The 27,004-nt window shown below is 39.1% G+C and overlaps 1 protein-coding gene across 7 annotated transcripts in view; it reads left to right on the top strand.

The window, feature by feature from the left end:
* Positions 1-27,004, top strand: part of HIBADH (3-hydroxyisobutyrate dehydrogenase) — a 116,594-nt gene that overhangs the window by 34,476 nt on the left and 55,114 nt on the right. For 2 of the 7 annotated variants that reach the window (XR_014834085.1, XM_085005660.1), the window contains exons 5-6: positions 705-776; positions 9,414-10,954. The exons of 4 other annotated variants lie outside the window; for them this stretch is intronic. Coding sequence is in view for 2 of the 3 variants with exons in the window: in XM_085005660.1 (XP_084861786.1) it covers positions 705-733 (29 nt within the window). In the remaining variant the exon portion in view is untranslated. Of the gene's footprint in view, positions 1-704; positions 777-1,059; positions 8,671-9,413; positions 10,955-27,004 lie in introns of those variants that run through there. One more of the 7 variants, XM_085005659.1, reaches the window with a different exon arrangement.

A 27,004-nucleotide genomic window follows, 5' to 3' on the forward strand; every position in this document is an offset into this window, starting at 1 on the left:
AGCAGGTAGTTTTACTCAGAGTTAGTTAAATCGAATCATCTATACATCGACTCCTAATATGTCTAATACTGTGATTTTGTTTAACAGTTTGATTATCAAAGTAAAACTAACTGGGGTGTATATCTGTTAGCCCATGACACTGGCTTTGTAAGTATGATACCCATGGAGTTCCCATCATGGCTCAGTGGTTAACAAACCCGGCTAGTATCCATGAGGATGCGGGTTCGATCCCTGGCCTTGCTCAGTGGGTTAAGGATCCAGCATTGCCATGAGCTGGGGTGTAGGTTGCAGACACAGCTTGGATCCTGAGTTGCTATGGCTATGGCGAAGGCCGGCAGCTGCAGCTCTGATGCAACCCCTAGCCTGGGAACCTCCCTATGCTGCAGGTGCAATCCTAAAAAAACAAAAGGCAAATAATAATAGTAATAATAAGTGTGATACCCTAATCTGTTTATCTGTCTTGTTTGGTCACACCATTTTGGACGTGTGCATTTTTGTTTTTTATATGAAGTGGGTCTGCTACCACCGTTCCAATTTGGTAAGCTCTCTTATGTAATGAATGCTAGACATAAAGCAAATTAAAAGCTATTATTTGTGACTAATGACTAAATACTGTTTAGTGTGCTCCAAGGGCATAATTATAGCACTTAACTGTGCTTGAATAATTGAAGAACAAGCTCACTGATTGCCTAATATGTCTGTAGGTTTGCATGGAAACCTTGAGTTGAAGTGACTCTGAAGTGGCACTTATAGTTAGCCCAAGGCTTTCTGTGCTGGTAAGCCTCATTGATTTTGCTAAACTGTATTGCTTCAGTTAGAGATTAAAGTCAAAATTAAATAATTGAACTTGTGTGTATGTTTGTGTAACAGCTCCCTACCAGGAAGCCAGATTTTATACTCTACTTGGCTGGGTTTAATTTTAGTAATTTGTTTGAGAGATTCTTAGAATATGGAATAATAAGCACAAAACCTATTGAGTGTCTCTTAGACTGCTAGGCTTGCTTGCTGAATTCTTCAATGAAAGTCTCATACAGACTCCATTATTGTTTTTAAAATCAGGTGTGCTGTCTTGGCCTTTACTGCCGACTGAGCTGTATGTATACCTACTGTTTTTCCACTCGATCTGTATCTAAATTATGGAAAAGGGAGCACAAAAACAAAAGTTATTTATATTTTGGCACCTAACACCATTTTAGTTAAGGGTCTGTTGGCATTTCCATTAAAACGTTTTCTTAGAGAGGTTTATAACTTGGCAATTTTACTTGGCTTTGGGCTGAAGCATAGCTATTTCTGTCCAAAAGCAAATTCTTTTACCAAATTTCATATAACTGAATTCGTTGTGGTTTATAATATGTGGAGGGGGACGGGCTTTGAATCTAGGTCTCTGCTGCTCTTACAAGCTGTTTGATTATGTGGTAGTATTGCATTTGAGTCTTACCTCAGTAAGATTTTATTTTTTTTAATGTTTTGAAATAGGTTGGTTTAACATGATTAAGATAAATTCATTTTCATGGGTTCTTCCCTTTAAAGAATTGTACTGCTATAATGTTCTTTTAAAATGATCAACTTCTGTTATTTATTACAAAATTTAAAAGGACTTTGTGGCATTGACTTCTGTATCAGAGACTTGGATTATTCTATCTTGAAAAACATAAAATTAAGTAAGCCTCTCCTTGTCTGGTTTGATGGTATTTAAAGCTTTAGTGACTCAAATAAACTTTTCTTTAACTGGATTTGAGAGACAAATCCATTTCCTTAGAAATAACATAAAGTTCATCGGTACCAATACACCAGAAGTGGGTTAATAATTATGTTAGCCATTAACATTTACCCATAATTTTACTTATCCCCTGTTTCCATTAAGTATCCTTTTTGTCTCTAGAGAATACCTTTCGCCTGGGATTTTCTCTAGTTTCACAAAGTGGTTCAGAAATGTTTGGTAAATAAATTCCAAGGATTTCTTTGAAATTAGTCCCAAAGAAGAGGTGCCCATAAAAACCTCTTTTTACATTCTTCAGCCTGCCTGAGACTCCCTTACAACAGTGGTCCTGGACAGGAGTCCCTCTGTAAGGTGTTAATGAGTCCTTACCATGTTTAGAGAAGATGGTTGACTCACTGCCCAAGATAACACAGTTGAGGCAGCTTTTTTAACAGTTCGTTTCCTAAGAAAATAGTAGAATGGGTTATAGAAGGCAGGGTGAGCGCTTCACTCAGTGTTTGTATTATTGCTGTCAGTTATTGGTAGTAATAGTTATTGTTGCTAACAAGAGCCTAGTTTATTTCTAAGAATTTACTCTCTTGTAGTGTGCAGTTCCCTCATCTCCAAATCTGCAGGCCAGATTTTTAACTGCACTGCAATTTCCAGTCAAATAACCAGAGTTGCTCTTGCCCGATTCTGCCCTGTGGTGGGGGGACAGCATGTTCTCCTCACGGCTTATGTTGAAAAGTGCGTGGATAAGGCAGGGGTCCTGCCTGAAGTAATCCCAGGGTATTTTTAATGTCCTTTAATTGCCATTCAGGATGTAAGGCAGACCAGACACAATGGGTCTGGTCACTTAGTTCAGGACTGCCTAGCCGTGTTTATATAAAGGTGAAGTAGATTTAGTAAATAAATCTGAAGCTATTAATTATATATCATTTATTTTTCATTAACATCCATTGATTCCTAAGTAGTGGGAAATTAGTTGTGGTACATCTTATGTATACCATGGAATACCTTGTGTATTCCATATCTTCGTTTTGTTTTGCTTGTGATCCCAGCGTAGCTCTTATGGGTAAAGTGGGAGGAGGCAATGGACTTAAGAATTTGATAGTGGCCTTGTCATCACAAACCGTTATCAACAGTATTTGCAGTTTTCTAGGTATTTGATTTTCTTAAAGTTTGGATAATGTTAGCAGATGAAAAGTATATTAAGTCCTTCTCTGTATATGGTTGCCATATAATCCTATTTTATTTTGCGTGACTCTAGCTATTTCAGTTGTGAAAAATTTAAATTTACATGCACATTTCATAGTAGCCATCTTCTCAACATGGCCATGAAAGTATGATAATTGACTTAGCATCTTTCTTCTGCCTTGAGTAATTTACCTCTGCCTGAAGGTAGAGGGGTTTTGTTGTTGTTTTGTATTTAGCTCAGATTACGTCCAGCATTGTGAGAGATATGGACTCTTTTAGAAGAGTATTAAGAATTTTAAGATTTGTACGTGACTTCTTTTTTTATTGAGCTATTATTGACTATTAGTTGTGGTCATTAGGTTTATCCATTGCAGTCTCTCAGACAGCATTGTTCTTAGCGAGTTTTTTTTTTTTTTTTTAATTTTTTTTTAGAGTGAAACATAATATGAGGCCAGGCATACAAATAATTTTATCATTAATTTATATTTCATTTCCACTAATTATGTGTAAGGGTAATACTTGTTCTCAAGTGACCAGCATTTTTAATGTACTAAGTACATATATTAAAGAGTAGAAAAATAGTCTTGGCAGACACTGAAATAGTTAATTGGCTTTTCCAGCCAAGATAGGTTTATAAAACTTTCTGAAAATTAAGAAGTGGGAGAGAGAGAATTTTTCTTTGCATTAATACTGCATTAACCCTTTATCTTAGGCTATAAAAATCTTCTTGCAGCATTTTTTCATTAGATAAGCAGCTAGAGGAAGAAGGATAGTTGATTTATTGTGATTGTCAAATATCTGCAGATCAGTCATAGGTGAAAGAATTATTTTGACATAAAATCCTGAGCAGAGATGTTTTTCTCTGAAAGTAAGCGATAATTTTGAGAAAGGAATAGGAGCAACAGTATTGTGCAGACTTTGTGGTCTCTAGTCTTTAGCAGCAGACTTTTAAACACAGCATTTAGAAATACTTGATGGTATCTTATGGGCTTTAATTGGGCTGTACTTTTATATTCTTATTAGTACTCATATAAAATCAACAGCTTTTCATGCTTGGGCATTTACGCCTTAAATCTTGCACGCCCTCTGTTAGGAAGTAGACCGTGCAACACTGGGTATTTTAAAGTTACCAGGCATAGTCTACATTTGATGCAGGCGAGTTGCCGTACATAATACTCAAGGGCTAGTGGACAAGGGTGAGTGAGGGTGGAGGAAAGCAGGGTGGGTGCGTGTAGGGGGATAAGAACAGTTACCCTGTCCTCCATTTTAACCGGGAGTTTGGATTAAAACTGCAAAATTATACATTTTTTGGAATTGTTACTATCCCAAGTGGGAATATAAACTATATTGAACAAAATTTATTTCACCTGTTAAAACGTCCACCTAAAACTCTAGTTAATTAGTTTACATTATTAGATCACTTCTAGTAGAGACTCAAACTGGTACAGAGTAAGAGGAGCTCCATCAGGTGAGCTGACTGCTCCGCATATGGGGCTTTAAGATAATGATGAGTTTAAATTTCCTCTTAGAGCTAAGTGAGAATAAAACTGGAGGCAATAAATACTCTGGGCCAAAGCCATTAAATGAAAAAGCTGGGAATTCTCCAGCTCTTGACTTAAATTGTTTGTTTATCAGCTGGCGCCTAGTCTGGAGTCAAGAGCTGGAGATTTCTATCTGTGACAGAACTTTGAAACTCTTGCAGGACACTTTCATTTCAACTTAAGGTAACTTGAGTTTATAGCTTTGGCTTTAAAGATTACTAATGATTTACTCATTTCCTTACCATTTAACCAGAGTGGACTTTTTCCCAGGAAGGGATCTGTGTTTATTTAGGGCCTTTGTCTGCGGAGGGATTAAAAGGCAGCCCACCAGCATTGTGAACTTGATGGTAATAAAAGGTCACCAAAACACACCATAAAAACATTCTTACCATGGAATTAATTATACAGTGTAATTTTACAAAGCAGTTCGGTTATTCCATCCCTACACTCCCAATTCTTGAGTATTTCATCTTTTAAAAATTAAAGCTTTGGTACAATATAGGTTTCTGAAAAAAATTTTTTGCTTCCTTTATGGTATTTAAACACTGAGGAAATTGTCACATGCAGTTAATTGCTTACAAGTTTTTAAGTTTTAAGATAAAAATTATCTGTTGTTGTTAAACTACATGATGAATAACTTGTTTAGGAGGCCGGCAGGATGGTCAAAAGGGGTGGTGAGTCATTGAACAGCTCAGTTTCTAAAAATCCTGAGCCTTAAGAGTTTTTCTGTGCCACCAGGTGGCATTGCATCCAAACCTGCTTGTGATAAAGGGAGCATTTTAAAATACATTCTTTTTTGTCCGAGAGAGGTCATAATACTTTTTCTAGATTTTGCTTTTGATGTTGGCTTTAAAAGAACATCTCCTATCAAGGTTAATTAAATGTTCCTCTCCAAAGAACTGAAAAGATTTCTGAACTCTGCGAATGCTTGCTCTTAGGTGGCTAATATTGAAATGAAAGTAAATTAAAATGTTGAAACAGTTGCAAAAGATTTGCCTTTTTTTTTTAAGTAAAATGAACATTTAACAGGTGGTTGTTTTTTTGTTTTGTTTTACTTGTCAAACACTCTAATAAAAACCCTTCAAATGCTGCAGAAATCCGTGAATGCCACATATCACTGCCTGCCTTCCACCACCCCTGCCCAGTCTTTATTTTAAAAAAAGGGTCAGCAGGTTTCACGTATGGGGATTTTTATTTATTTATTTATTTTGGCCTTTTTAGGGCCTCACACGAGGCATGTGAAGATTCCCAGGCTAGGGGTTGAATCAGAGCTATACTACAGCTCATGGCAATACCAGATCCTTAACCCACTGAGCGAGGCCAGGGATTGAACCTGCATCCTCAAGGATGCTACTCAGATTCATTTCCACTGCGCCACAACGGAAACTCTGGGAATTTTTAAAAAGAGGGAAAGACCTCTGAAAAGCGCAAGTCCTTTTCACAAGCCTGACTGTAAGGTTCATTAGGCAGTTCATGTTCATGACTTAAAGCTGTTTTTGGGAAAGCAAATTCTTGCAGTTTCCTGTACTGGATTTGAGGGAGTCTTTATGTCTTTGAATCAACTCATTTTAAGAAACTGATAATATAAGCAGAAAAAAAAAAAGGCTCATTATAATTTTATTTAAAAGATGTTTTCATTAAAATATGTATTAATGTTCTATTTTTATGAACTCATAAGTTAATAAACTGTACAGAAAAAATTATTTAATGCAACTATTCAGGTGCTGTGATATGTTGTCAGTGTACATTCTATTGATTTTCATCCTTTTAAAAAGGGCATGCCCTGTAGAGAGATGTTTAATGCTTAGCTTTGATTACTTATCAAAAAGCTTTATGAAATGTTCCTCATTCTAAACTCTCATCTCTTTTTCTGAGGCTTCTTAGTGTGTATGACCTGATTAAGAAATGTGTATATTTTCAAAGTAAATGTTTGACCTCCCACCTCGATGTCCCTGCACGCATGCACGCGCACACACACGCACACACACACCCTCTCCTTCCCTATATTTTGAATAACTTGATGATAATGTGTGTTGCACTAAAGTTAAATACATGTAACCTCTTAATTGCGAGGAAAACTTCGTTTTAAAAATTTAGGAAAATTTCGCATTTGAAAGTAGTCTAGACAAAGGTGCTTGTGACATTTGACACTGAATATTTTACTTTTAAACTTGATCCAACAGTCTGCTGCTTAGCTTTGTTGTGTGCTGATATTTCTACTTATTTAACATCAAAAAGCTGTAGTGGTTTTTCTTTATAGATTGTGCCTGTGTTCTGGAATTGCCTCCTGCTGTCCATGAACTGCTTCTTGGCTTGTTTTGTTAGAATTTCTCACCAGGGCTTTTGTGAACTGTGTAGCCCACATTAAGGGGGAAAAAAAAGAATTTGATACAGTAGGCTGGATTAGTACAAATTATACTTTCTATTTATAATTATAATTGAGTCAGCCTCCTGGCTCAGCATATCAGTTTTATATAATAAAAATAAGCACATGCAGTCTCATGTAATATGCATATATATATTTATAATTGCCTACAGTGAGTGTTTTTCTAGTTATTGGTAAAATATTAAATGACTTTTTGTTGAAATTCTAGAAATCTACTTTTTCATTAAAAAAATAATAGGAAAAAAAATCCTTACTCGTTAGGGTGTGTGTAATTTAGTAATGAAGCATTAAGATTTTGGCTTCTCTCATTTCAGTTGGAAATAGTATTGGTGCAAGTGAGTGTTGCCATGGGAACCCACACATAGATATAAAAGGCAAGACTGTCTGAGTGGAGGAGGAGGGGCGATGTACTCAAATACCACTGGCCTAAAAGATCTGTTTTATGTATGTGCTGGGGGGGGTAGGGGGAGCTAGGATGAGAAGGGAAGAGAAAGTGGTACAGAAAGTAAATATTAAAAGTTAAAACCATGTACTTACACTTTTGGAGACTCATTGGTGAAAGTAATTTAAAATTTAAATGAATGGAATGTATCATTTGCATATGTTGGGGAGCCTTTGCATATTCTTATTTTTAAACTGTTGATGGAACATGTGTAATTTATTTGATATTAGATGAAATATTTAATTCAGTGAAATTTGTTGGTTGGAAGTTAGGATTTCTGTCTCTGAGATGGTGTTTGTTGTGAATTTTATTAAAGTTTAACATACTTAATTGTTTTTCCCGGTATCTGAAAAAAAATTTTTTTTAACTGTAACTTTGCTGACCAGGAGACAGTTAATGGGGTTTTCAAAGAAAAGCTGGCTTTAGACTTAAGGGTATTTTTAGTATTAGGTTTTTAAAATTAAATAATTTTGTACTTTCCTATAAATATTGGTCAAGGAAACAATTAACAATATCTACATGTATAATACTGTATAGTTTTCTACAATAAAGAATGAAAAATAGCAAAAGCCAGCATCAAGTCCTTTTATATCCTCCAGGAGCACACGCGCAGCTGCTGATAAAGATGCTTAGAGAACAGCCAGTTTAAGTGTTTGCAAAGTAGTGTTTTCATTTTTTGTATATTTGTGTTACCAGAAACAATGAAATGGTGCCAACGTGAGTTAGTGTGGTAAAATGCAAGATTATCTTCGCAGTTTTAACAACTGTGGGATTCTGGTTGTTGGACATGTGTGTAAAAAAGACATTAGCCTGACAAAGACTGTTAAAGCTTACCTTTTAGTCTATCCAGAGAAAAAGTAAAGCTCCCAAGGTAGTAAAACATCCGGAAGTTTTTAAATTAAAAAGAGTAATTTAAATTAAAAAAGGGAGGGAAGCAGGAGGGGGAAAAGGCCGTACCCTGCTCCCTGGGCCTGCGTATCTGATGTAAATTAACCAGTGGAAGTGTATTGTTTTCAACCCCCCACAAACAGTGTGGCTTCTTGAGGGGATGAGTTTTGGGGTAGGGAGGGGGTGTTGAGAAGTGAACCGGTATGCAAAGAGTTTGGCCATCCGTGGCATAAAAAAACAGGATTGAGAGAGAGTAAGGGAGAAAGTATGTTTGCATATAAAATTAATCCAGTGAAACCTTCACGTGGTGTGAAATAATTCATAATTATTTCTCTGTGAGAGAATGCTCAGTCGCCAGTAGTCTTCAGAGTCTTTTTTTTTTTTTTTTTTTTAAAGGGACCGAATGAGGTCCTCGCACTGTAAGATGTTCAGCAACCAAGATGCTCCGTACCCACTTTCAGGTGTACTTGTGGCCTAGGCGTCTGCTTAGCTTGAGACATAGCTTCTTTAGCAAAAAGACGAAGAAAATTTTTATTTATTGAAAAACTAGACAAGAGGAATAAAAAGTCAAGTTTATTTAAAAAGTATATATAAGAGAATGAAAGTAAGGACAGCAACGTCTGTGTTGTTTCTCCGTTTCAGTTTTTGTCTGCTGCTTCCCCTGGCCCCCCCACCCCACCCCAGAAAAAAACCTGACATCCTAATGGGCTGGAAAGCATACAAATGCACACAGCCTTATTGATAAGTGGATTCAGAGTATCTTTAATAACCTTAAAATTCATAATACAGGATTTTTTAGAAGGCGGCAACTAATATTAAGTACCTTCGGTGTGTCAAGCTATCCTGCTAGGTGGTATATGTATTTGAAACCATTTAATCCTTATAGCAACTTCATGAAATGCAGATTATCCTCATTTTTTTAATGTGGAAGTTGAGGCTCATTTAGGAAGGGACAATATGATGACAAGGAGTTAATAAGAATTAGCCTGATGTAGCAGAAAAAAGATGTTTTAGGTAGAGGATTTTAATGTATTATTAAAGGAGCAATAACCTCAAGTTTGGAATTTCTTTTGGTTGCTAGAATAACGAAAAGACTTTGATTTGCTTTATTTAAAAACAAAATCAATGGAAATATTTTTCATGCTGCACTGATGTCACCATTCACTCACTACCACCGTCCCCATCAAAATATGGGAGGAATTACCAACTAAAAAAGTCCACTTAGGTAATTTAAAGCAATTTTGCTTTTCATCACATAAGCTAGAACCTGATCAACTACAAGAATGAAAAGGACAAGAAAATATGGAACCAGAAGTGAAAATCAGAAGTTTTAAACCTTCTAAAATAACTTCCTTGGAAGATTAAAAACAGCCAAAGGGTTCTTAGGACATAGAATGTGAGTACATAGGACAGTTTCACATATGTTTACTCTTTTAACTTGTGTTTTAAAATTTTTTATTTCCAAAAATAAATTACTTAGTTAAATGTGCTTTTACAACTTTTTAAATACCAGAAATTGGCCTGCAACATTGACTTTGACTGACAGTGTATCAAAGTTTATTGCTCAATAATAATAATATTTAGTATTTAGTCTGATTTGACATTATAACTATCATTATGTGTTTTCCTGAAACAGAATATTACTGGGAATTGATGGTTTTTATCCTGTCATGTCTTTAACCTCTCTCAATATGCCCACTTCTTCAGTCATGTTATTAAAAGAAATCTGTCCCAACAGCTTTTACAGAAGGCCTTTACGAGTAATGTGGGGTGTGTGAGTGTGTGTCTTTGTCTTTTAGTTTTAACCTAAAGGTAACTCTGCGAAAGATACTTTCTATGTCTAATTCAGATTATGTTTAAAACAAAACAAAACAAAAGACAGATGAACAAACCCATCCGACTCCTCATAGCTTCAAGTATAAAACATAGGTTTCATTGAAAGCCGTAAGAAAATCCAGTGTTTATGACATTTCATTTTCCCAGTTTTTCTCTAAGTTTATAAAGATGAAGTATGACGAAGTGCAAAATGCTACTATATATTTGGAAAACTAACAACCTCACCTAACCTCTTTTTTTTGCATATGCTAAGGGTGAGAATTTCAAGTGTGATATGTCTGGTTTCATCCTCATAGATTTCTAGCTCCAGACGTGATTGGCAGCAGTTTGGAAAGAAGAGTGATGAGTAGGCCCTTCTTTTTCTTTCCCCTTATATTGATGTGTTCAACAGGGAAAAAACAAACTGACTTTTCTGTTACTATAGCTCAGAATACTAAAGAGCCTTGTACCAGTTCCCAGGTTGCTTGGAAGTCATATGTGAAGCTTTCTTTTCAGTTTGTTCTTTCCTAAAGGTTCCCAGCTTGCTGCATACCACATTGTTCCTGTGAAAAGCAAGGATAGAAAAGGCAGGGTAGAGAATACTGGCAAGAAGTTTCTGGGGAAAAAAATTTTTTTAAAGGATATTTTGACCCTGATCTTTACCCGGGTGAAGTTTTAGGGGAGTAATGATTGTTGCTGGTCAGAAAATTGTCTAATTGGATAGTGATGAAAACTGGAAGTTAGCCAAATGTTATTTTTGTGTGGGTTTTGCTCTCTTTTCCTGTTGTTGGTTGTATTGGAAGGGACCTTCAGTGGGTCATCTGATTATGGCAAGGTCAAGTTTAGCTTTGTTTGACTTCAGTTATGTTATCTTTTCTAACCAGAGTGGCCTATGATAATGAGATTCTGCATCCAAAAAAAAAAAAAAAAAAAGAGTAATTCTGGATCTTTATGCATCAATTTTAGGTGGAGATATATTTTTTGAAGATGGTGGTTGTGACTTGGAAGGGGTGAACTCTGGTATTTGAGGAAGGATGCTGGTGTGAACACATGACGGGGAGGTGGTATGGGAAAATGGTAGGAATGAGGTGAAGAATAATGAGGAACCCAAAAGAACAATACCTATTCTCTCTTGCTGTTGAAGGGAGAGAACTAGGGAATTTGTATGTGTTATCAACTAAATGTAGATGGAAAGTTAACAATAGCAGAAAAATAGCTTTATAATGAGACTTCTGATTGTCTGCTCTGAGCACGCCTTATTAAGTATTTTTGCCGTACAGTTGAACACCAGAGTAAACTGCAGATAAATTCCAAGATAAGGAGCTGTTAAGTTTTATTTTAATTTGTAGGATAGTCGTGTGGATATGTGGGTCACAGCCAGGGAATGAGTTTTGGGAAAAGGTACTGGGAAAATGAGCTGTTTGTGGTTTCACGCCCTAACATTTTACTGTTTCCCACTTATTTTTCATTGAGAATCATAGATGTGAACATGCATCTTCATCTGGTTCTTCTTCCCTACCCCGACACAACAACAAAAAAAATTTTTTTTTGTCTTTTTTTAGGGCTGCACCTGTGGCATATGGCGGTTCCTAGGCTAGGGGGTCTAATCAGAGCTGTAGCTGCCAGCCTACACCACAGCCACAGCAACTCAGGATCCGAGCCATGTCTGCGACCTACACCACAGGTCGCGGCAACACCAGACCCCTAACCCACTGAGCAAGGCCAGGGATCGAACCGGCAACCTCATGGTTCCTAGTCAGATTTGTTTCTGCTGCGCCACGGCGGGAACTCACAAAATTTTACAGTAACTTAAACTCTGAATTTTTTTCCATTGGCAGTAAAAACGAAGGCATATATGTTTGTTTTTCTTATGTCTGAATTTTAAATTCTTGAATTTTTTTATATACCACAGTGTACACAATTGCAAAGAAAGGAAAAAGCCTCTATCTATAATATTTTATGTAAACTTTTTTGAGGAAAAACTTTTCCCTAAAAAATAATCTGATCTTTTGATGAACTGCTATTTAATTTTATTTGCATTTAATAAATCCTTTCTCCTGCTTATTAATTTTAATCATAATTTTAAAAGCTAGTAAAAAGGGTAAATGTAAAGAATTCAACATAAATTTTAGGGTGAAAAATTTATCTAATTGCATCTTTTTTTTTTTTTTTTTTTTGGAGTGTTTTTGAATAAAGTTCCTTCTAACTGTACTTTAAATTGAACCCAAGGAAGGCATTTAATTAGCTTTTTTCCTCTGGACCCAAACCACAGCTTTGACTGTTATTTTGACCATTGGACACCCATCTTTCATACGGTGTTTGCGTTCCGAAGGGCTCCTTCCTGTTTCCCTCTCAGTGTTGGTCTGTAGAATGTTCTCTTAGGATGTTCTGCATCTAACCTTTGTTCGACAGGGGTGATTATGTTATCGTAGGTCCAGTTTGAGTTGCGTCCACTTTGCCTCAGTTATGCTTCTAAGTGGGCATACCTTTTGCTTGGCTTTTCCTTGTTCACTCTACGTAATTATTGAAATGAAATGGCGATAAAGCTTGTGTGGGAAAGAAGTCCTTGTTTCCTGTCTTTGTTGGAACTTGAGGGTTCCTAATCTCCTAAGAGCCTTGGGATATAGATCTGCACATCACAACTAGGGGCGGGTAGTTTTTATGGCGAGGAAGAGGGGAAAAGATAGTATTGAAGCAATTCCTGTCTAGGTCTGCAGAGTGCAGATTGCATTTCTCTTTCAGTGGTGTTAGGTTTATGGCCCTTTTTTTGGGAAAGTGCTATTAAGCGTTGGGAGACCTTTATCTTTCTCTGTTTTGTTGTAGCAGATGGAGTTGTCCTCTGGTGGTTTTGCTAGGTATGATAAATGTTGCACTAAAACTGCTTGGTGGAAGTTTGATCTGGAAAGATTACTGTTTCTTTCAGTTTCCTGAAGAAAATGGAATCAGACTATTCAAACTATTGAGTAAACAAGCTCATCAGCAGCCCAGCAGTAATAACGTGTGCTTTCCACTGATGCTTGTGCCTTTTCCTTTTCCTTTAAAAAAGAAAGTTTAAGACTAAAAGCTAGAAATGATGGTCTGTTTTGTCTGAAATAATGTAAGTGGTAAAAATCATCAAACCTGTCTTGTCAGAGCCTACCAGCAGAGGTGACTGCATGATGAAGGAGGATTGCCCCTGTTTTATAAAAGAATGAATGCAAAGCAGCCGGATCCTTTGTGTTCCCAGAAAGAGGATTGTTCCCAGAAAGAGGATTCTCGGGACACAGTGTTGAAGTCTTTTATAGCATAGCCTTCCTTCGTTTTATTGCTAAAAAGACTTCCAGGCCCATAATTCTACTATTCTAAGCTGCATTTCCCCCTTTGGCCACAACTTTCTTAGTTTAATTCTGATTAATTTGACGAGTTAAATGTTTTAGATAATTATGAACTTCTAATAGCTTTTATGCAGATCTGTGGTTTATCTACACTGGAGTCAAAAGATATTAGCTACCACCTAGCTACTGTATTGGAATAGATTTTTGATTGACTGAATCCTCCTGACAAATAAATGTGTTACTGAAAACAAGTAGGAGATTGTAATCAAATCACCTGGCATTTGAAGACAGATTCTTTCTTTCTTGGGTGATTTTCACTCTAGTTTGGCGGTGACACACCAGGGAGTAAAGTTGGAGTCTGAACTGAGTGTGGGGCGATCGGCAAATTTCTATTATCTTCATATTTCGGTTATTTGCATCAATACTTCCTTACGTTAATACAGGAAATTGGAATTAGACTGTAATTTTTCGTCTGAAACTCCCTCTTCTAGCTCTGTAATTTTTATGTTCTTCTTTTTTCTTAATGACTGCACCCGAAGCATACAGAAGTTCCCAGGCCAGGGACTGAACCTGTGGTAACCAGAGCCACTACAGTGACAACGCTGGATCCTGCTGAGCTACAAGGGAACTCCTGTGTTCTACTTTGTATGTATCCCTAGCTTCAACAGTTAGGAGCGACATAGGAAAGCATAATAGTGAGAGTGTCCAACCCCCCTTATTACTGGTGTTGGGAGAAAGAATCAGAATATTAGGTGGTCTCAGGGGCATCTGGAGTGCACACAGGTCTCTAACTGTGGTTATTGCACCTGAGTTAAAGGAGGCAAAAGGGTCTGGTTTGGGGGATCCTGGCAGTACCTCCCATTGTGATGAACCTGTTGGAAGATGACTGACTCACAGCATCATGTTTTCCCTTTGACTGGGGTTGCTAGGAGACTCAGAGCGAAGGTACCCAGTAGTATCGTCATTTTTCCCAGCATTCCCTTTTCCCATATGGATTCCATTCTCACTTTAGCTTACCATGTATTTATTTAGTCCATACTGTCTGCTGCTCAGCACTGGGAATACAGCGATGAACATGAGAGACCCGCTTTCCCTGCTTTTGGTGCATGTGTTTGTGTCGTCTTATCAACTGTCTCAACATTTTTTCTGGAAGTAAGGATATGAGTCATAAACATGGACTCATAGGGTCATAAGGTTTTCTTATCACCTCTCTCTTTTAAAAATGTTCCTCTGTGAACTTTTATTTCTTTTTCTGGTTTTTTTTTTTTTTTTTTTTGCTTATATTTTTCTTCAAATTTTTTAAGAATAAATTTAAGACTCCCATTTCTTTTTAAAGCTCCTGTATGTTGTAATCAAAGACTGCGTCTCAGCCTTCCCATTGTGGCTCAGTGGAAACAAATCTGACTAGTATCCATGAGGATGCAGGTTCTATCCCTGGCCTTGCTCAGTGAGTTAAGGATCCAGTGTTGCCATGAGCTGTGGTGTAGGTCGCAGACATGGCTCTGCTTGGATCCCATGTTGCTGTGGCTGTTGGCATAGGCTGGCCTCTATAGCTCCAATTTGACTCCTGGCCTGGGAACCTCCATATGCCTTGGGTGCAGCCCTAAAAAAAGAAAAAAAAACCCTGCATCTTAATATTTTAAAAAATATTTTTATTGCATGTATATGCATATGCACACTTGTTTAAAAAATAGGATTCTTTTTTGCAGCTTTAAAAAAATTAATATGCAATAGACTTCTTTTACTTTTTTAATTACTAAAAAGTATTCTATTATGTAGATAAACTGCTATTATTTAAAAAAAGCTGCTCTGCACATTTTTGAACACAGGTCTTTTCATGTATATGCAAATAGAAATTCTAAATGGAATTCCTGGGTCAAAGAGTCTGTGTATTTTCAGTTTTGCTAGATACTGCCAATTTTTTCACCAAAGTTTATACTTCCACTAACAATGTAGGAAAGTATTCACACTCTTGCCAACACTGTCTTTACGTTTTTCTTAATCTGATAGTTTAAAAAGTCATTGTGTGGTTTTAATTTCTTTGTCTTTTTTTAAAATTCTGAGTTTGTTTGAGCAGTGTAAGCGTGTTTCTTTATCATGTATTTGTTTTTCTTTTTGCCCGTGATTGCTTCTTCCTGTCCTTTAGGCACATTTTTATTAGATTCATTCCTTCAGCAGCTGTTTGTTGAGTACTTAGAGTGTGCTGGGCACTGTACTAGGAATTGATCTTTTCTAACTGATATGCATGAGTGTCAGATGCTCATTCAATTATTTGCTAAATGTTTAGGGACTATCTGCTATGTACTAAGTACCAGTCAAGGGCTGGGAATACATTAAGTGAGAAAATGCACACACGTACACATACCCGTGCTCTTAGGTTATGTTTTTAATGAGTGTAAATATGTGTAGGGAGATACATAGTTTGCAAATATCTTCTGTTTGTCCTTTTTAAATTCATTTTGTTTATATTTTTTGAAATATCAAAGTTTTGAATTTTTATCTAATTGAATTTGTCAGTCTTACCTTTGATGGCTTCTGAATTTTATGTCCTAATTTAAAAAGCCTTACCCTCTTCAAGATTATAAAATGTAAAAAAAAATTTACACATCTTTCTCTTATTTTGTGATTTTGTTTTAAAAAAATTTAAACCTTTAATTCATTTGGAACTTATGGTGGAGGGAATGAAGGTAGAGCTCTAGATTACTTCTGAATTTTTTTAAATTCACTTAATGAAAATTCCATCTTTCCTCAATATTTTCAAATACTCTTAATTTCATACACCCAGTTCTCGTAAGTATTTGAGTCTATTCTGAGCTCTCGGTACTCTTCTCTTGAGACCTCATTGTTAATTCTTTCCTGAGTTGGACATTTTAACTGCGGTTGCTTTATTTTCCTGCTAGGAGGGTAGTCTTCTTTCATTGGTCTTTTTTTTCCCCTCAGAATTTTCCAGAGCTTTTGCTTGTCTTTTATCCCAAACAGACATTAGAGGCTTTTTATCATGTCCCTCCCCAAACATTCTGTTAATATTTTGATTGGGATTGCACTGAGTTTATGGATGGATTTATGAAAAATTGATAGAGTTGTAGAACTATTGAAGAGTAAGAGTCACATATTATTGATTTCTTATGTGTTTCTTACTAGTATTTTGTTTTTGTTTTTGTTTTTTTTTTTGCTTTTTAGGGCCACACCTGCGGTATATGGAGGTTCCCAGGTGAGAGGGGTTAATTAGAGCTACAGCTGCTGGCCTACACCGCAGCCACAGCAATGCCAGATCCGAGCTGTGTCTGCGACTTACACCACAGCTCACGGCAATGCCGGATCCTTAACCCACTGATGGAGGCCAGGGATCAAACCCGCAAGCTCATGGTTCCTAGTCGGATTTGTTTCCACTGAGCCACCATGGGAACTCCTTTTACTAGGGTTTTTAAATTTTCTTTTTGCATACCAAATATTTCTTGTGCAGTTTAGTCTTTTTATCTTTGTTGTTGGTAAACATGAAGCCCTTTCTTTTTGTATATTTCTAACTTGTTTATACACATGAGGAGTGTTGATTTCTGTATAATTAATTTGAATTCCACGTCGTTTTTGAATTCTGTGTTACTGTTTCTAGAAATTTTTCAGTTTTTTTGTGGGGTTTCCAGTTCTAAAATAATAATTCCTCTTTTCTAAATTTCAGATCTCTTATTTCTTTCTTAACTAATTATTCGGATTAATACTTCCAGAATAGTTTTAAATGAGCTGTAGTAGTAACAGGTGCTCTTGTCATATTTCTGATATTACTGAGAATGCTTTTATGGATTCGATATTAAATACAGTGGTAGCTTTTGGTTTGAGGGAGATTGAAAAAATTAGGTTAGGGAAGTATCCCATATTTTATTTTTTTATTTTTAAAATTTTGTTTGCTTATTTATTATTTATCTATTTTGTCTTTTTAGGGCAGCACCTGAGGCATATGGAGCTTGCCAGGCTAGGGATCAAGTTGGAGCTGTAGCTGCCAGCCTACACCACAGCCACAGCCACAGCCATGCTCTATCCAAGCTGTGTCTGCAACCTACACCACAGCTCACAGCAATGCTGGATCCTTAACCCACTGAGTGAGGCCAGATATCGAACCCATGTCCTCATGGATACTAGTCAGGTTCATTAACTGCTGAGCCACAATGGGAACTCCCCATGTTTTATTTTACTGTATGCTTTTATTCATTTTCTCAACAGATGTTTATTATGTTTCTAGTATGGGTCAGACACTATGTTGTCACTGGAAAGTAAACAGTCAGAACAGGCACAGTCCCTTCCCTCACGAAATTTACAGTCTAGTCCAGGGGAGGCAGATGCTAATCATACGATCACAGAAAGATGTGCTGTATTTTTACTACTGTGAGGCGGTGGGGATGCATTGGGCTATAGGAGTAAATAAATCGGGAGATTTTCTTGGAGGTCAGAAGAGTCTTGTTGGAGAAAGTAGCCACCGATTTGTGACCTTTGATAAAGGAATGAATTAACGAAGCACAGAGGAAGAACATTACGAGCAGAGGGTGGCACATCTGAAGGGAAGCGTGGCGTTGGCTAGTGCTGAGGAGAGGTGAGGCGGGACTCTCAGGCCCCTTTTTAGTCGTGCTACTCCTTTTGGGCTCTGAGCTAAGAAGAGTGGGAAGCCATTGGAAGTCTTAAGCAGGGAGCAGCAGGTCCAGATTTGGGTTTCTACAGCATCTCAGTAACCGTAGTGTGGAAAAGACCTTGGAGGCAGGGCGAGGTAGAAGCTGGCGGACTAATTGGGAGGCTGTTGCAATAGGCCAGGCACACGGGGATGGTAGTTTGAGCCAGAGTTGTGGTTGTGGAGTTAGAGGAAACGGTAACCTGAATAACTGTTTATTTGGTTGCTTTCCTGAAAGTACCTTAGATTTAGGCATTACAGAGTCAGCTTATAAATTTTACCAGGAACAGACTTTGCCATTTTCTTCACTAAAGGATGAAACTCATAGGGTTGGGGGAGCTGAGTGGAGGTGCAGCTTTTGAATGAGAAGATACCCATGTTGGTCCCAGTAGTTGTTTGTTGTTGTTGTTGTTGTTTTGTCTTTTTGCCTTTTCTAGGGCCGCTTTCACGGCATATGGAGGTTCCCAGGCTAAGGGTCCAGTCGGAGCTGTAGCCTCCGGCCTACGCCAGAGCCACAGCAACGCGGGATCCGAGCCACGAGCCACGTCTGCAACCTACACCACAGCTCACGGCAACACCGGATCGTTAACCCACTGAGCAAGGGCAGGGATCGAACCCGCAACTTCATGGTTCCTAGTCAGATTCATTAACCACTGTGCCACGACGGGAACTCCCCAGGTTTTTTTTTTTAACTTGATTTATCTTTGTCTTCTATTTCTTCTCATCTTTCCTCTTGTTTCCTGACCTGAAAATCCAGTCTCTTTTCATCAGATTTCTTTTCTTTATTCTTCAGCATCCTTTATCCAGCAGACATTTATTGAGCACCTCCTATGTATTCTCTGCTGGATTCTGGGAAAAGAGATGAGTGGGCCCTCAAGGTTGTTGTAATGTATTAGATGAGGCAGGTGCATATTTATATTAAAACAACACATTGTACTAAATGTAACATAAAAAACACGCAAAATGAAGTTATTGATCCTTTGAGGAGCATCTCATGGTTGACTTTTTGGGATAGATGAGGTCTAAACCACATTTTAAAAGATAAGTAGAGGAGTCCCCGTTGTGGCTCAGTGGTTAACAAACCTAACTAGCATCCATGAGGTTGTGGGTTTGATCCCTGGCCTCGATTAGTGGGTCCAGGATCTGGCGTTGCTGTGAACTGTGGTGTAGGCCAGCAGCTGTAGCTCTGATTTGACCCCTAGCCTGGGAACCTCCATATGCCACAGGTGCGCCTTAAAAAGCAAAAAACAAAACAAAACAAAATAAACGATGAGAGGAAATTTGCCAGGGAGAGAGTCGGCAAGGGGAATATAGCCTGTGAAGGGACACAGAAACCTGAAATAGCACCATGCTTTGGCTGAAACATGCCAGTTGGATATTTCTGGATTTTGGTATTTCTGGTTGTAAATGGAGGGGGAAGTGGCAAGAGATGAGATGGGCAAATTGGCAAGACATTCACCATGAAGTCTCTTCCAGAATTACTGCAGTCAGACAGGCATTTGTGTTCATTAGGGAATAGAAAAAGCTAGCATGGAACATTACCCATAACAGTGTATTTCGTTTTTAGAAGCCCATAACTTCATGAACAAAATGTCTTTTTACCTAAGCTAACAAGTAAGTTTGATGAAGTTTCAAGAAGGCAGATTTCATTGTTTTGTAGAAAATAGCATCTTTGCAAAGGACTTACACTGTGTCACCTATAAACGCCTGCAGATAATCTCCGTAATGGAAGTGCCTGTGTTACTCACTGGAGGTGGTAAGAACTTGCTCAGTGGTCCCAGCGATATTGTCTAGGTGGGATGAGAGGGCTCAGGTCCTCACCAAAGATATGATTTCAGGGAGAGACTTGAGGTTTGTGAGAAATCTTTTAAAGGATAGTTTGTTTTGTTTTGTTTTGTGGTTTTTTTGGTCTTTTCTAGGGCCACTTCCCGCGGCATATGGAGGTTCCCAGGCTAGGCGTCTAATTGGAGCTGTAGCCACCAGCCTATGCCACAGCCACGGCAACCCGGGATCCTTAACCCACCCACCGATCAAGGCCAGGGATCAAACGCACAACCTTATGGTTCCTAGTCGGATTTGTTAATCACTGCGCCACAACGGGAACTCCTAAAGGATAGTTTTGATTGTATTCAGTCAATTGATTTTTGTATAGTGCCTGCATTCAGAAAAGATGAAAGCTAAGCTTATAATTACAAATATAACCTTAGATGAGACCGTTTGATACCAAAACATGATGGTGTTATTTAAGTCACTTATGAAAAGGAAAACTAAGGTGGTTCTCCTGCAGTATTAGCATTTTTCCTGAGCTGTTTTCCCCTCCTGCTAACCATGTCTCTGTTTCTTGAGAGAGAGGTGCAAGCACTGACTCTAGAAGAGTACCTCGCTGAAAGGCTGGACATAGAAGATCAGTTAGCTGCTGCGGGTAGTATCTTCTGAATGTGATAAGAAAGTGCTTTTCTAATTCCAGGTGCTAGCATCGTGCCCAGACTTTGAAGAAAGCGATATTGCTAGTTCACAGAATTAAGTGAGATCCTTATCTAGGACCATGAAGGAATTAACAGATACGTTCAGAAGGCTCTGCAGCTGAGGCGCAGATAGAGGCAAAGCTCTAAAGTGATCAGACGGTGGTAGCTAAGTAATAGCAGATGTTCCTTTTAAAATCTGTAAACCAGAGGTCTGCTGAGAATGGTGCTTGCTTTCTGCTGACTTGTTTCTGTGGGAAACCTTTATATTTACGCTTTATGCTTCTGAAAGAATCAAGAAGAATCTATTCAGATGATTGCAGACCAGTATTTTTGCTTTGTAAAGGAGACTTGTGTAGAGAGGAAATTTTACCAGTGGGGAAGCAGAGTATTTAATTACAGTCTGGGTATAGTGAGAAGAACACTTACATTGGGAATCCGAAGATAGATTTGAATTTCATTGCTTCCACTACCTGGGGTGTGGCTTTGGCAAAATTACTCCACTTCTCTGAGCCCCAGTTTTTCTGAGTGTACATAAAAGCAGTGAGAATATTAGTACTGAGTCTGTATGTGTTATTCCTCCTGAAGCTTAAGTGAAATATGTTTAAGATGAAAACACTTACTGCTCTGTAAGAATATAACCATTGAATTTCCAGAGTCAGCATATTTCTTTCTGTAATGTTATATACTTAAGGACTGTGCTTTTTGTGAAAATCAAATGGTAAGATTTTGGTCGCTCCTTTTTTCTTTTCTCACAAAATTGCAACTACAGGATCAGCTTTACCAGAATTTTCTAATATAATCGGAGGGGGGCGGGCAGGATACTTATTACTATTTGTAATGGTAGAATTTGTAACTGTAGAATCTCTGCCATAGAGACAACTGCTCAGAGAATATAACTGTTTTCGATTCATTTCCACGCAGAGGAATATTTCCCCAGGTTACGTTTTTAGTGATTGTCTTATGCCAAGTGGTTGATTTCTGTTCTTCTCTTGGTGTCTACCATAAATTGGAGCCAGGGAAGTTCAGAGTCAGTTTCTGTACTGCATACCAGCCTTATGACCTTGAGCAAGTTTTTAAAAAACATCTCTGCCTCAGTTTCTTCATCTGTCAAATGGATGTTAGGGATAATGCCTGCCTCATAGGGTTGTTTGTAGACAAAGGTGCCTGATCCCCGTAGTATGTGCTCAGTAGTGTTAGTTACTCGTGTTGTCTTTAAAATCACATTGGAATTACAGATCTTTCCCAAGTTACATGAGGTTACATTCCTATTAAACCCCTTGTAGGTTGAAAATATTTTCTTCATACACTTAACCTAGGTAGGCTTAGCCTTGCCTACCTCACTTGTTCCCCGAACACTTGCAGTTAGGCAAAATCATCCAGTTTATAATAAAGTGTTGAATATCTCAGGTAATTTATTGAATACTGTCCTGAAAGTGGAAAACAGAATTGGTGTTTGGGTACAGGCGGGCTCTAAGTGTATGGGTTGTTTACCCTTGCGATTGCGTGACTGACTGGGAGCTGAGTCTTGCTGCCCTGCCCAGCATCACCAGAGTCCTACTGCCCATTGCTAGCTCAAAAAGAAATTCAAAATTGGCAGCATGGTTTCTATTGAATGCCTATGGCTTTCACACCACGTTGAAACATCGGAAGTCAAACCACGGTAAGCTGGGGACTGCGTGTGAAGTCAAACCATGGTAAGCTGGGGACTGCGTGTGAAGTCAAACCACGGTAAGCTGGGGACTGCGTGTGCTAAGGAGGAAAGGATGGTGGCGTCCTCCTTATTAGTAAGATTTTGAGCAGAGTAGTTTAAGGGTGAATCCAAGTTACTAATTTCTACTTTGTACATGGAGACTTGGAGAAATGATTTTGTAGGAGAAGAAAAAAATGTCTTTTTCCTTCTACCCTCCTAGGGTTTCTGTCTGGGGCGCTGTAAATGAGGACTGACCCAAGAAGGATTATCCAGGGAAAAGCATAAACATTTTCTTTCTTTCTTTCTCTTGTTTGTTTGCACCTGTGACATGTGGAAGCTCCTGGGCCAGGAATCGAACCCGCACCATAGCAGCACTCTGAGCCACTGCAGTGACAATGCCAGGTCCTTAACCTACTGTGCCACAAAGGAACTCCAAACATTTCTTTAATATTAGTTTTATGAAACAGTGTACCTTCCTAAGGAAATGAAGCCCTAAAGAAGTGGCTAACTCAGATTGTTTTTATTCCAAGTTTGATGAAGAGTGGAAAGTCGTAGAGAAACGTGGTAGGACAAGGGGGTAAGAGTTAGGGGTAGTAAACTGGCGTAAACTTTGCAAGTCCTGTTCGTTCAGGTTCCTCTGAGTCTCTTTGTCTTTGGAGGTAAGGATGGTCCTTTCCTCGGTACAGGGAGGGCACCTCTCCTGAGAGGGTCTTACAACCTCCTCCCAGGGGGAAGGGGAGGTCGCAGAGTCCTTCCTACACCTGCTGCTCTCCAGTTCGTCCAGCTTACAGGATCCAGTGTGTCAGGTGCTCTATTTTGGGATAGTGTATTCTGCACCCCATTACCACCATAAAAGTTAAAACAACTAGAATAAATTTTAGGTTTTTCCTAATCCAGATATAAGCATTTCAGTGATTTCTAAATATATCAAAAATATACTTCACTTACGCTTTTTTATTAACCTGAATTTGTAAGTAGAAATGTAGCATGTTGGAGTTCCTGTCGTGGCGCAGTGGTTAACGAATCCGACTAGGAACCATGAGGTTGCTGGTTCGATCCCTGGCCTTGCTCAGTGGGTTAAGGATCCGGCGTTGCTGTGAGCTGTGGTGTAGGTTGCAGATGTGGCTCGGATCCTGTGTGGCTGTGGCTCTGGCATATGCTGGTGGCTACGGCTCCGATTAGACCCCTAGCCTGGGAACCTCCATCTGCCGCGGGAGCGGCCCAAGAAATAGCAAAAAGACAAATCAATCAATCAATCAATCAATCTCCCAGGGAGATTATATCCAAAGTAACTTCACAGTTGTCCCCAAAAGCAAGACCTTCTGTAATTTTCAGTTTAATCATTATAAAAAAAAGTAGCATGTTGATAAAAACATTTCATTAGATAAAATACACATTTTCAACATTACCTTATTTCCTAATATTGCCCTTACGACTTTTTTTTTAAATGTCATTGCTGTAGGATAGCTGTTTGTTCTTGCAAATACTAGTGGTTTCTAGTCTGTATACATAACATATTTATAGTTTTACATACTTGAGTGAAATAATTTGTTTTCTATTTCACTTTTAACTTGTGTAAATTTTTTTGAAATTTCTGTCCCTCAAAGGTTAAAAGATTTTATTTTATTTTATTTTATTTGCTTTTTAGGGCCGCACCCATATGGATGTTCCCAGGCTAGGGGTCTAATCAGAGCTGTAGCCGCCGGCCTACACCACAGCCACAGCAATGTGGGATCCGAGCCCCGTCTGCGACCTACACCACAGCTCATGGCAACACTGGATCCATAACCCACTGATCGAGGCCAGGGATCAAACCTGCAACCTTATAGTTCCTAGTCAGACTCATTTCCACTGCACCATGATAGGAACTCCGAGATGCAGTTTTTAAGCAATCTGATTTTAGGGTTGAAGGCGAAGCATATAAGCTCTGTCCTTTTTCCTTCTCCCTCCTAAACTGTTATTCTCAGACCATAGAAACTGTGAGTTTGGAAGTACAACTTCTTGATATGCTCATCTTTTTCTCTGACCTTCTCATTTGTTTGGCATGTCTGATTTTATAATGACACTACTTGGGTGAGAATCTTTGAACTATAGCTTCAGCTTGGTAGAATCTCGTCTCCGTTGTGTTTTGAAAAGGTTAGAAAGAGTTAAAAGCCTTTGACGACTCACATCCCAAATCATCTTCACATTATTGGTTGGTTAAAATGAGTTATTAAGAGAGAAAGAAACCTGGGAGTTGCCGTCGTGGCTCAGTGGTTAACGAACCCAACTAGGAACCATGAGGTTGCAGGTTCAATCCCTGGCCTTGATCAGTGGGTTAAGGATCTGGCATTGCCTGTGAGCTGTGGTGTAGGTCACAGATGTGGCTTGGATCCCATGTTGCTGTGGCTCTGGCGTAGGCCAGCGGCTCCAGCTCTGATTTGACCCCTAGCCTGGGAACCTCCATATGCCATGGGAGCAGCCCTAGAAAAAGGCAAAAAGACTTAAAAAAAAAAAAAAGAAAAGAAAAAAGAGAGAGAGAAAGAAACCTAATTGAAAGAGGAAGAGAAGAGGGTGCATGCGGAAGAGGAAGGGTGTGCCTATCCAGGGGTGTCTGGCCAGGGAGGGGGTGCCTGGGAGGGGACATAGACAAGGCTGTGAGCCAGCACCGTGAACTTGGCCTGATGACATTTCTTGTCACTTCTTTCCTTTTTATTTAAAAAGTGTGTATTAGTGAAAGTTCTGTTACAGCATTTTTCTGCTAATTCATTTTTTTTGGGTCCAGTACAACATGTTCTACTCGATTTTTCTCTCAGTCATTAAGATTGTGCAGCTTCGTATTTCTAGTAGTCACATCATCTCTGTCAAGTGCCGGGAGGCTGCAGCTTTAACACCACTTCATGTCTGATTCGGTTTTCTTCGGTAATTAATTTTCCTCTGCGCTCTTTGTGGAGACCCGCGGCCCACTGCAGAGAGGTTAGACTCCTGCGGACGGGAGCTGTTCAGCTTTAATGATAGCAGGGCCTAGCAGAGCAAGAATAAATGAGGTGCTTTTGGGTGCAGAAGAGGGTGCGCTGCCTGTCAGTGTGGGCCCGGTTCTAGGAGCCGGTGGCCGGCGGTAATGGGGCACACTTGAGTAATTGAATTTGCATAACAAGGCTTGCCGAGGCGCTCTGACAGGCAGAGAGATTTGTCTAGCCCGCCAGCTCCAGATGGACGTGACCACGCAGCAGCTGGGTGGCACGTTGCTCAGCGTGGACAGCACCGCCCAGACTGGCAGCTGGGCCCTGGCGACTGCAGGGCGGTGGCAGGCCAGCTGGTGGCTTCTGACAGCCAGTGGCCCTGTTAGAGAGCCTTTTCATAATGGCCTGTCAGGGTCTGGGACCTGCAGGGACCGGCAGGAGAATGTCACAAGTCACCAGCGAGGGTTGTTAAGCTGAGGAAATCTGTCCCGGGGAAGCAGAGGTGGTCACCGCTGCCGCCACAAAGCGAACACGTCCCAGGGTGACTCGCCTCCTTTAAAGAGAGGACAGGCACTGGTTTGTTTGTTTTTATTTAAACACATTTGCTCTAGACTGCAGCCCTTCTGGATTGTGTCGTCATTTAAAAACCTCGAAACCAAGTTGGCCACCTTCCTGAGAGCTCACGTTGTCTGTCTATTGAGATGGAAGAGACTATTGGGTTTGGTTTTGTTTTTTTATGCTTTTCCCTCTGTCTTTGCATACTTTGCAAGAAGAGCATATTTGGTTTTGGCAAAGCCAGTGATGATGTTTCATCTTGGATTTATTGCTCACAGGAAAAAATGACATGTTTGGAGAATAAACTGCAAAGAAAGTGAGTGAACCTGGTATAAAGTCAGATTTTTTTCAGGCCACCCCCTCCTACATCTAGGTTGACTGCATTTATGTGGAAGAATTCTATAATCACCCCTCCTTTCATATTAGAATGAACATGGAAGAAGGCCAGCTTGGTGCTTGCTGTTAATAAAGTTTACATCTGTGTTCTTACATTGAGGATTTTGCCATTTTATAATACTTCCTTCCACTCTAAAAAATCATGTGATTAGACAATACAACATTTTTTGAGGGCAGGAAAGCTCTACTTATTAGCAGCATTTGTCAGTAAAATGAGAACTTTGCTCTTACAAGCCCCAAGCTCACTTACTTTTACTGCATCTGAATTCTAGTGAAACAAAACAGTTCATACTTTGACTTTATGGCAGTAAAAATAGTCCAAAAGGTTGCCATTTTTAACCTTCACATTCACAAAGATATAAAGGTTTGTTCTTAGCCAAGTATATACATAGCCTCATATACTTCTATTGGGGATGTAAATTATTTCAACCTATTTAGAGAACAGTTTGGCTGGATGAGTCAAAAGCTTTAACAATTTATGGAAAATATAATTTACTAGTAATTCTGCTACTAAGAATGTCTCCCCCCTCCCCCAAATTCAGAAGGATTTCGCTGTAAGATGTATGTTTAGTGTAGTGAAGAGCACGGGTTCTAAGCACGTCATCCGTGGACGCCCAGGGGGGCCATGAGGTCAAAATGATTTTTGTGGTAATGCTGATATTACAGTGCAAAAGGAAGGGTGGGTAAAAGTACAGGCCCTTAGCAGGAGTCCACCCAGTGTCATCGTGTTCTTCACTGCCACCCACGTGCAGTTTCACTTAAGAATGGCCATGATGGGAGTTCCCATTGTGGCTCAGTGGGTTACGAAACCAATTAGGATCCATGAGGATGCGGGTTTGATCCCTGGCCTCGCTCAGCGGGTTAAAGATCTGGTGTTGTTACAAGTTGTGGTGTAGATCGAAGAGGCGGCCTGGATCCCACATTGTTGTGGCTGTGGCAGAGGCCAGCAGCTGCAGGTCATATTCAACTTTTTACCCGGAAACTTCCATATGCCATAGGTACAGCCCTGAGAAACAAAAA

The sequence above is a fragment of the Sus scrofa genome, chromosome 18 (genome assembly GCF_054392235.1).
Source record: "Sus scrofa isolate SSC_HxYL_T2T_F1_AM1 chromosome 18, Sscrofa_HxYL_maternal_Yorkshire_Landrace_v2.0, whole genome shotgun sequence".
NCBI classification, from domain to species: Eukaryota; Metazoa; Chordata; class Mammalia; order Artiodactyla; family Suidae; genus Sus; species Sus scrofa.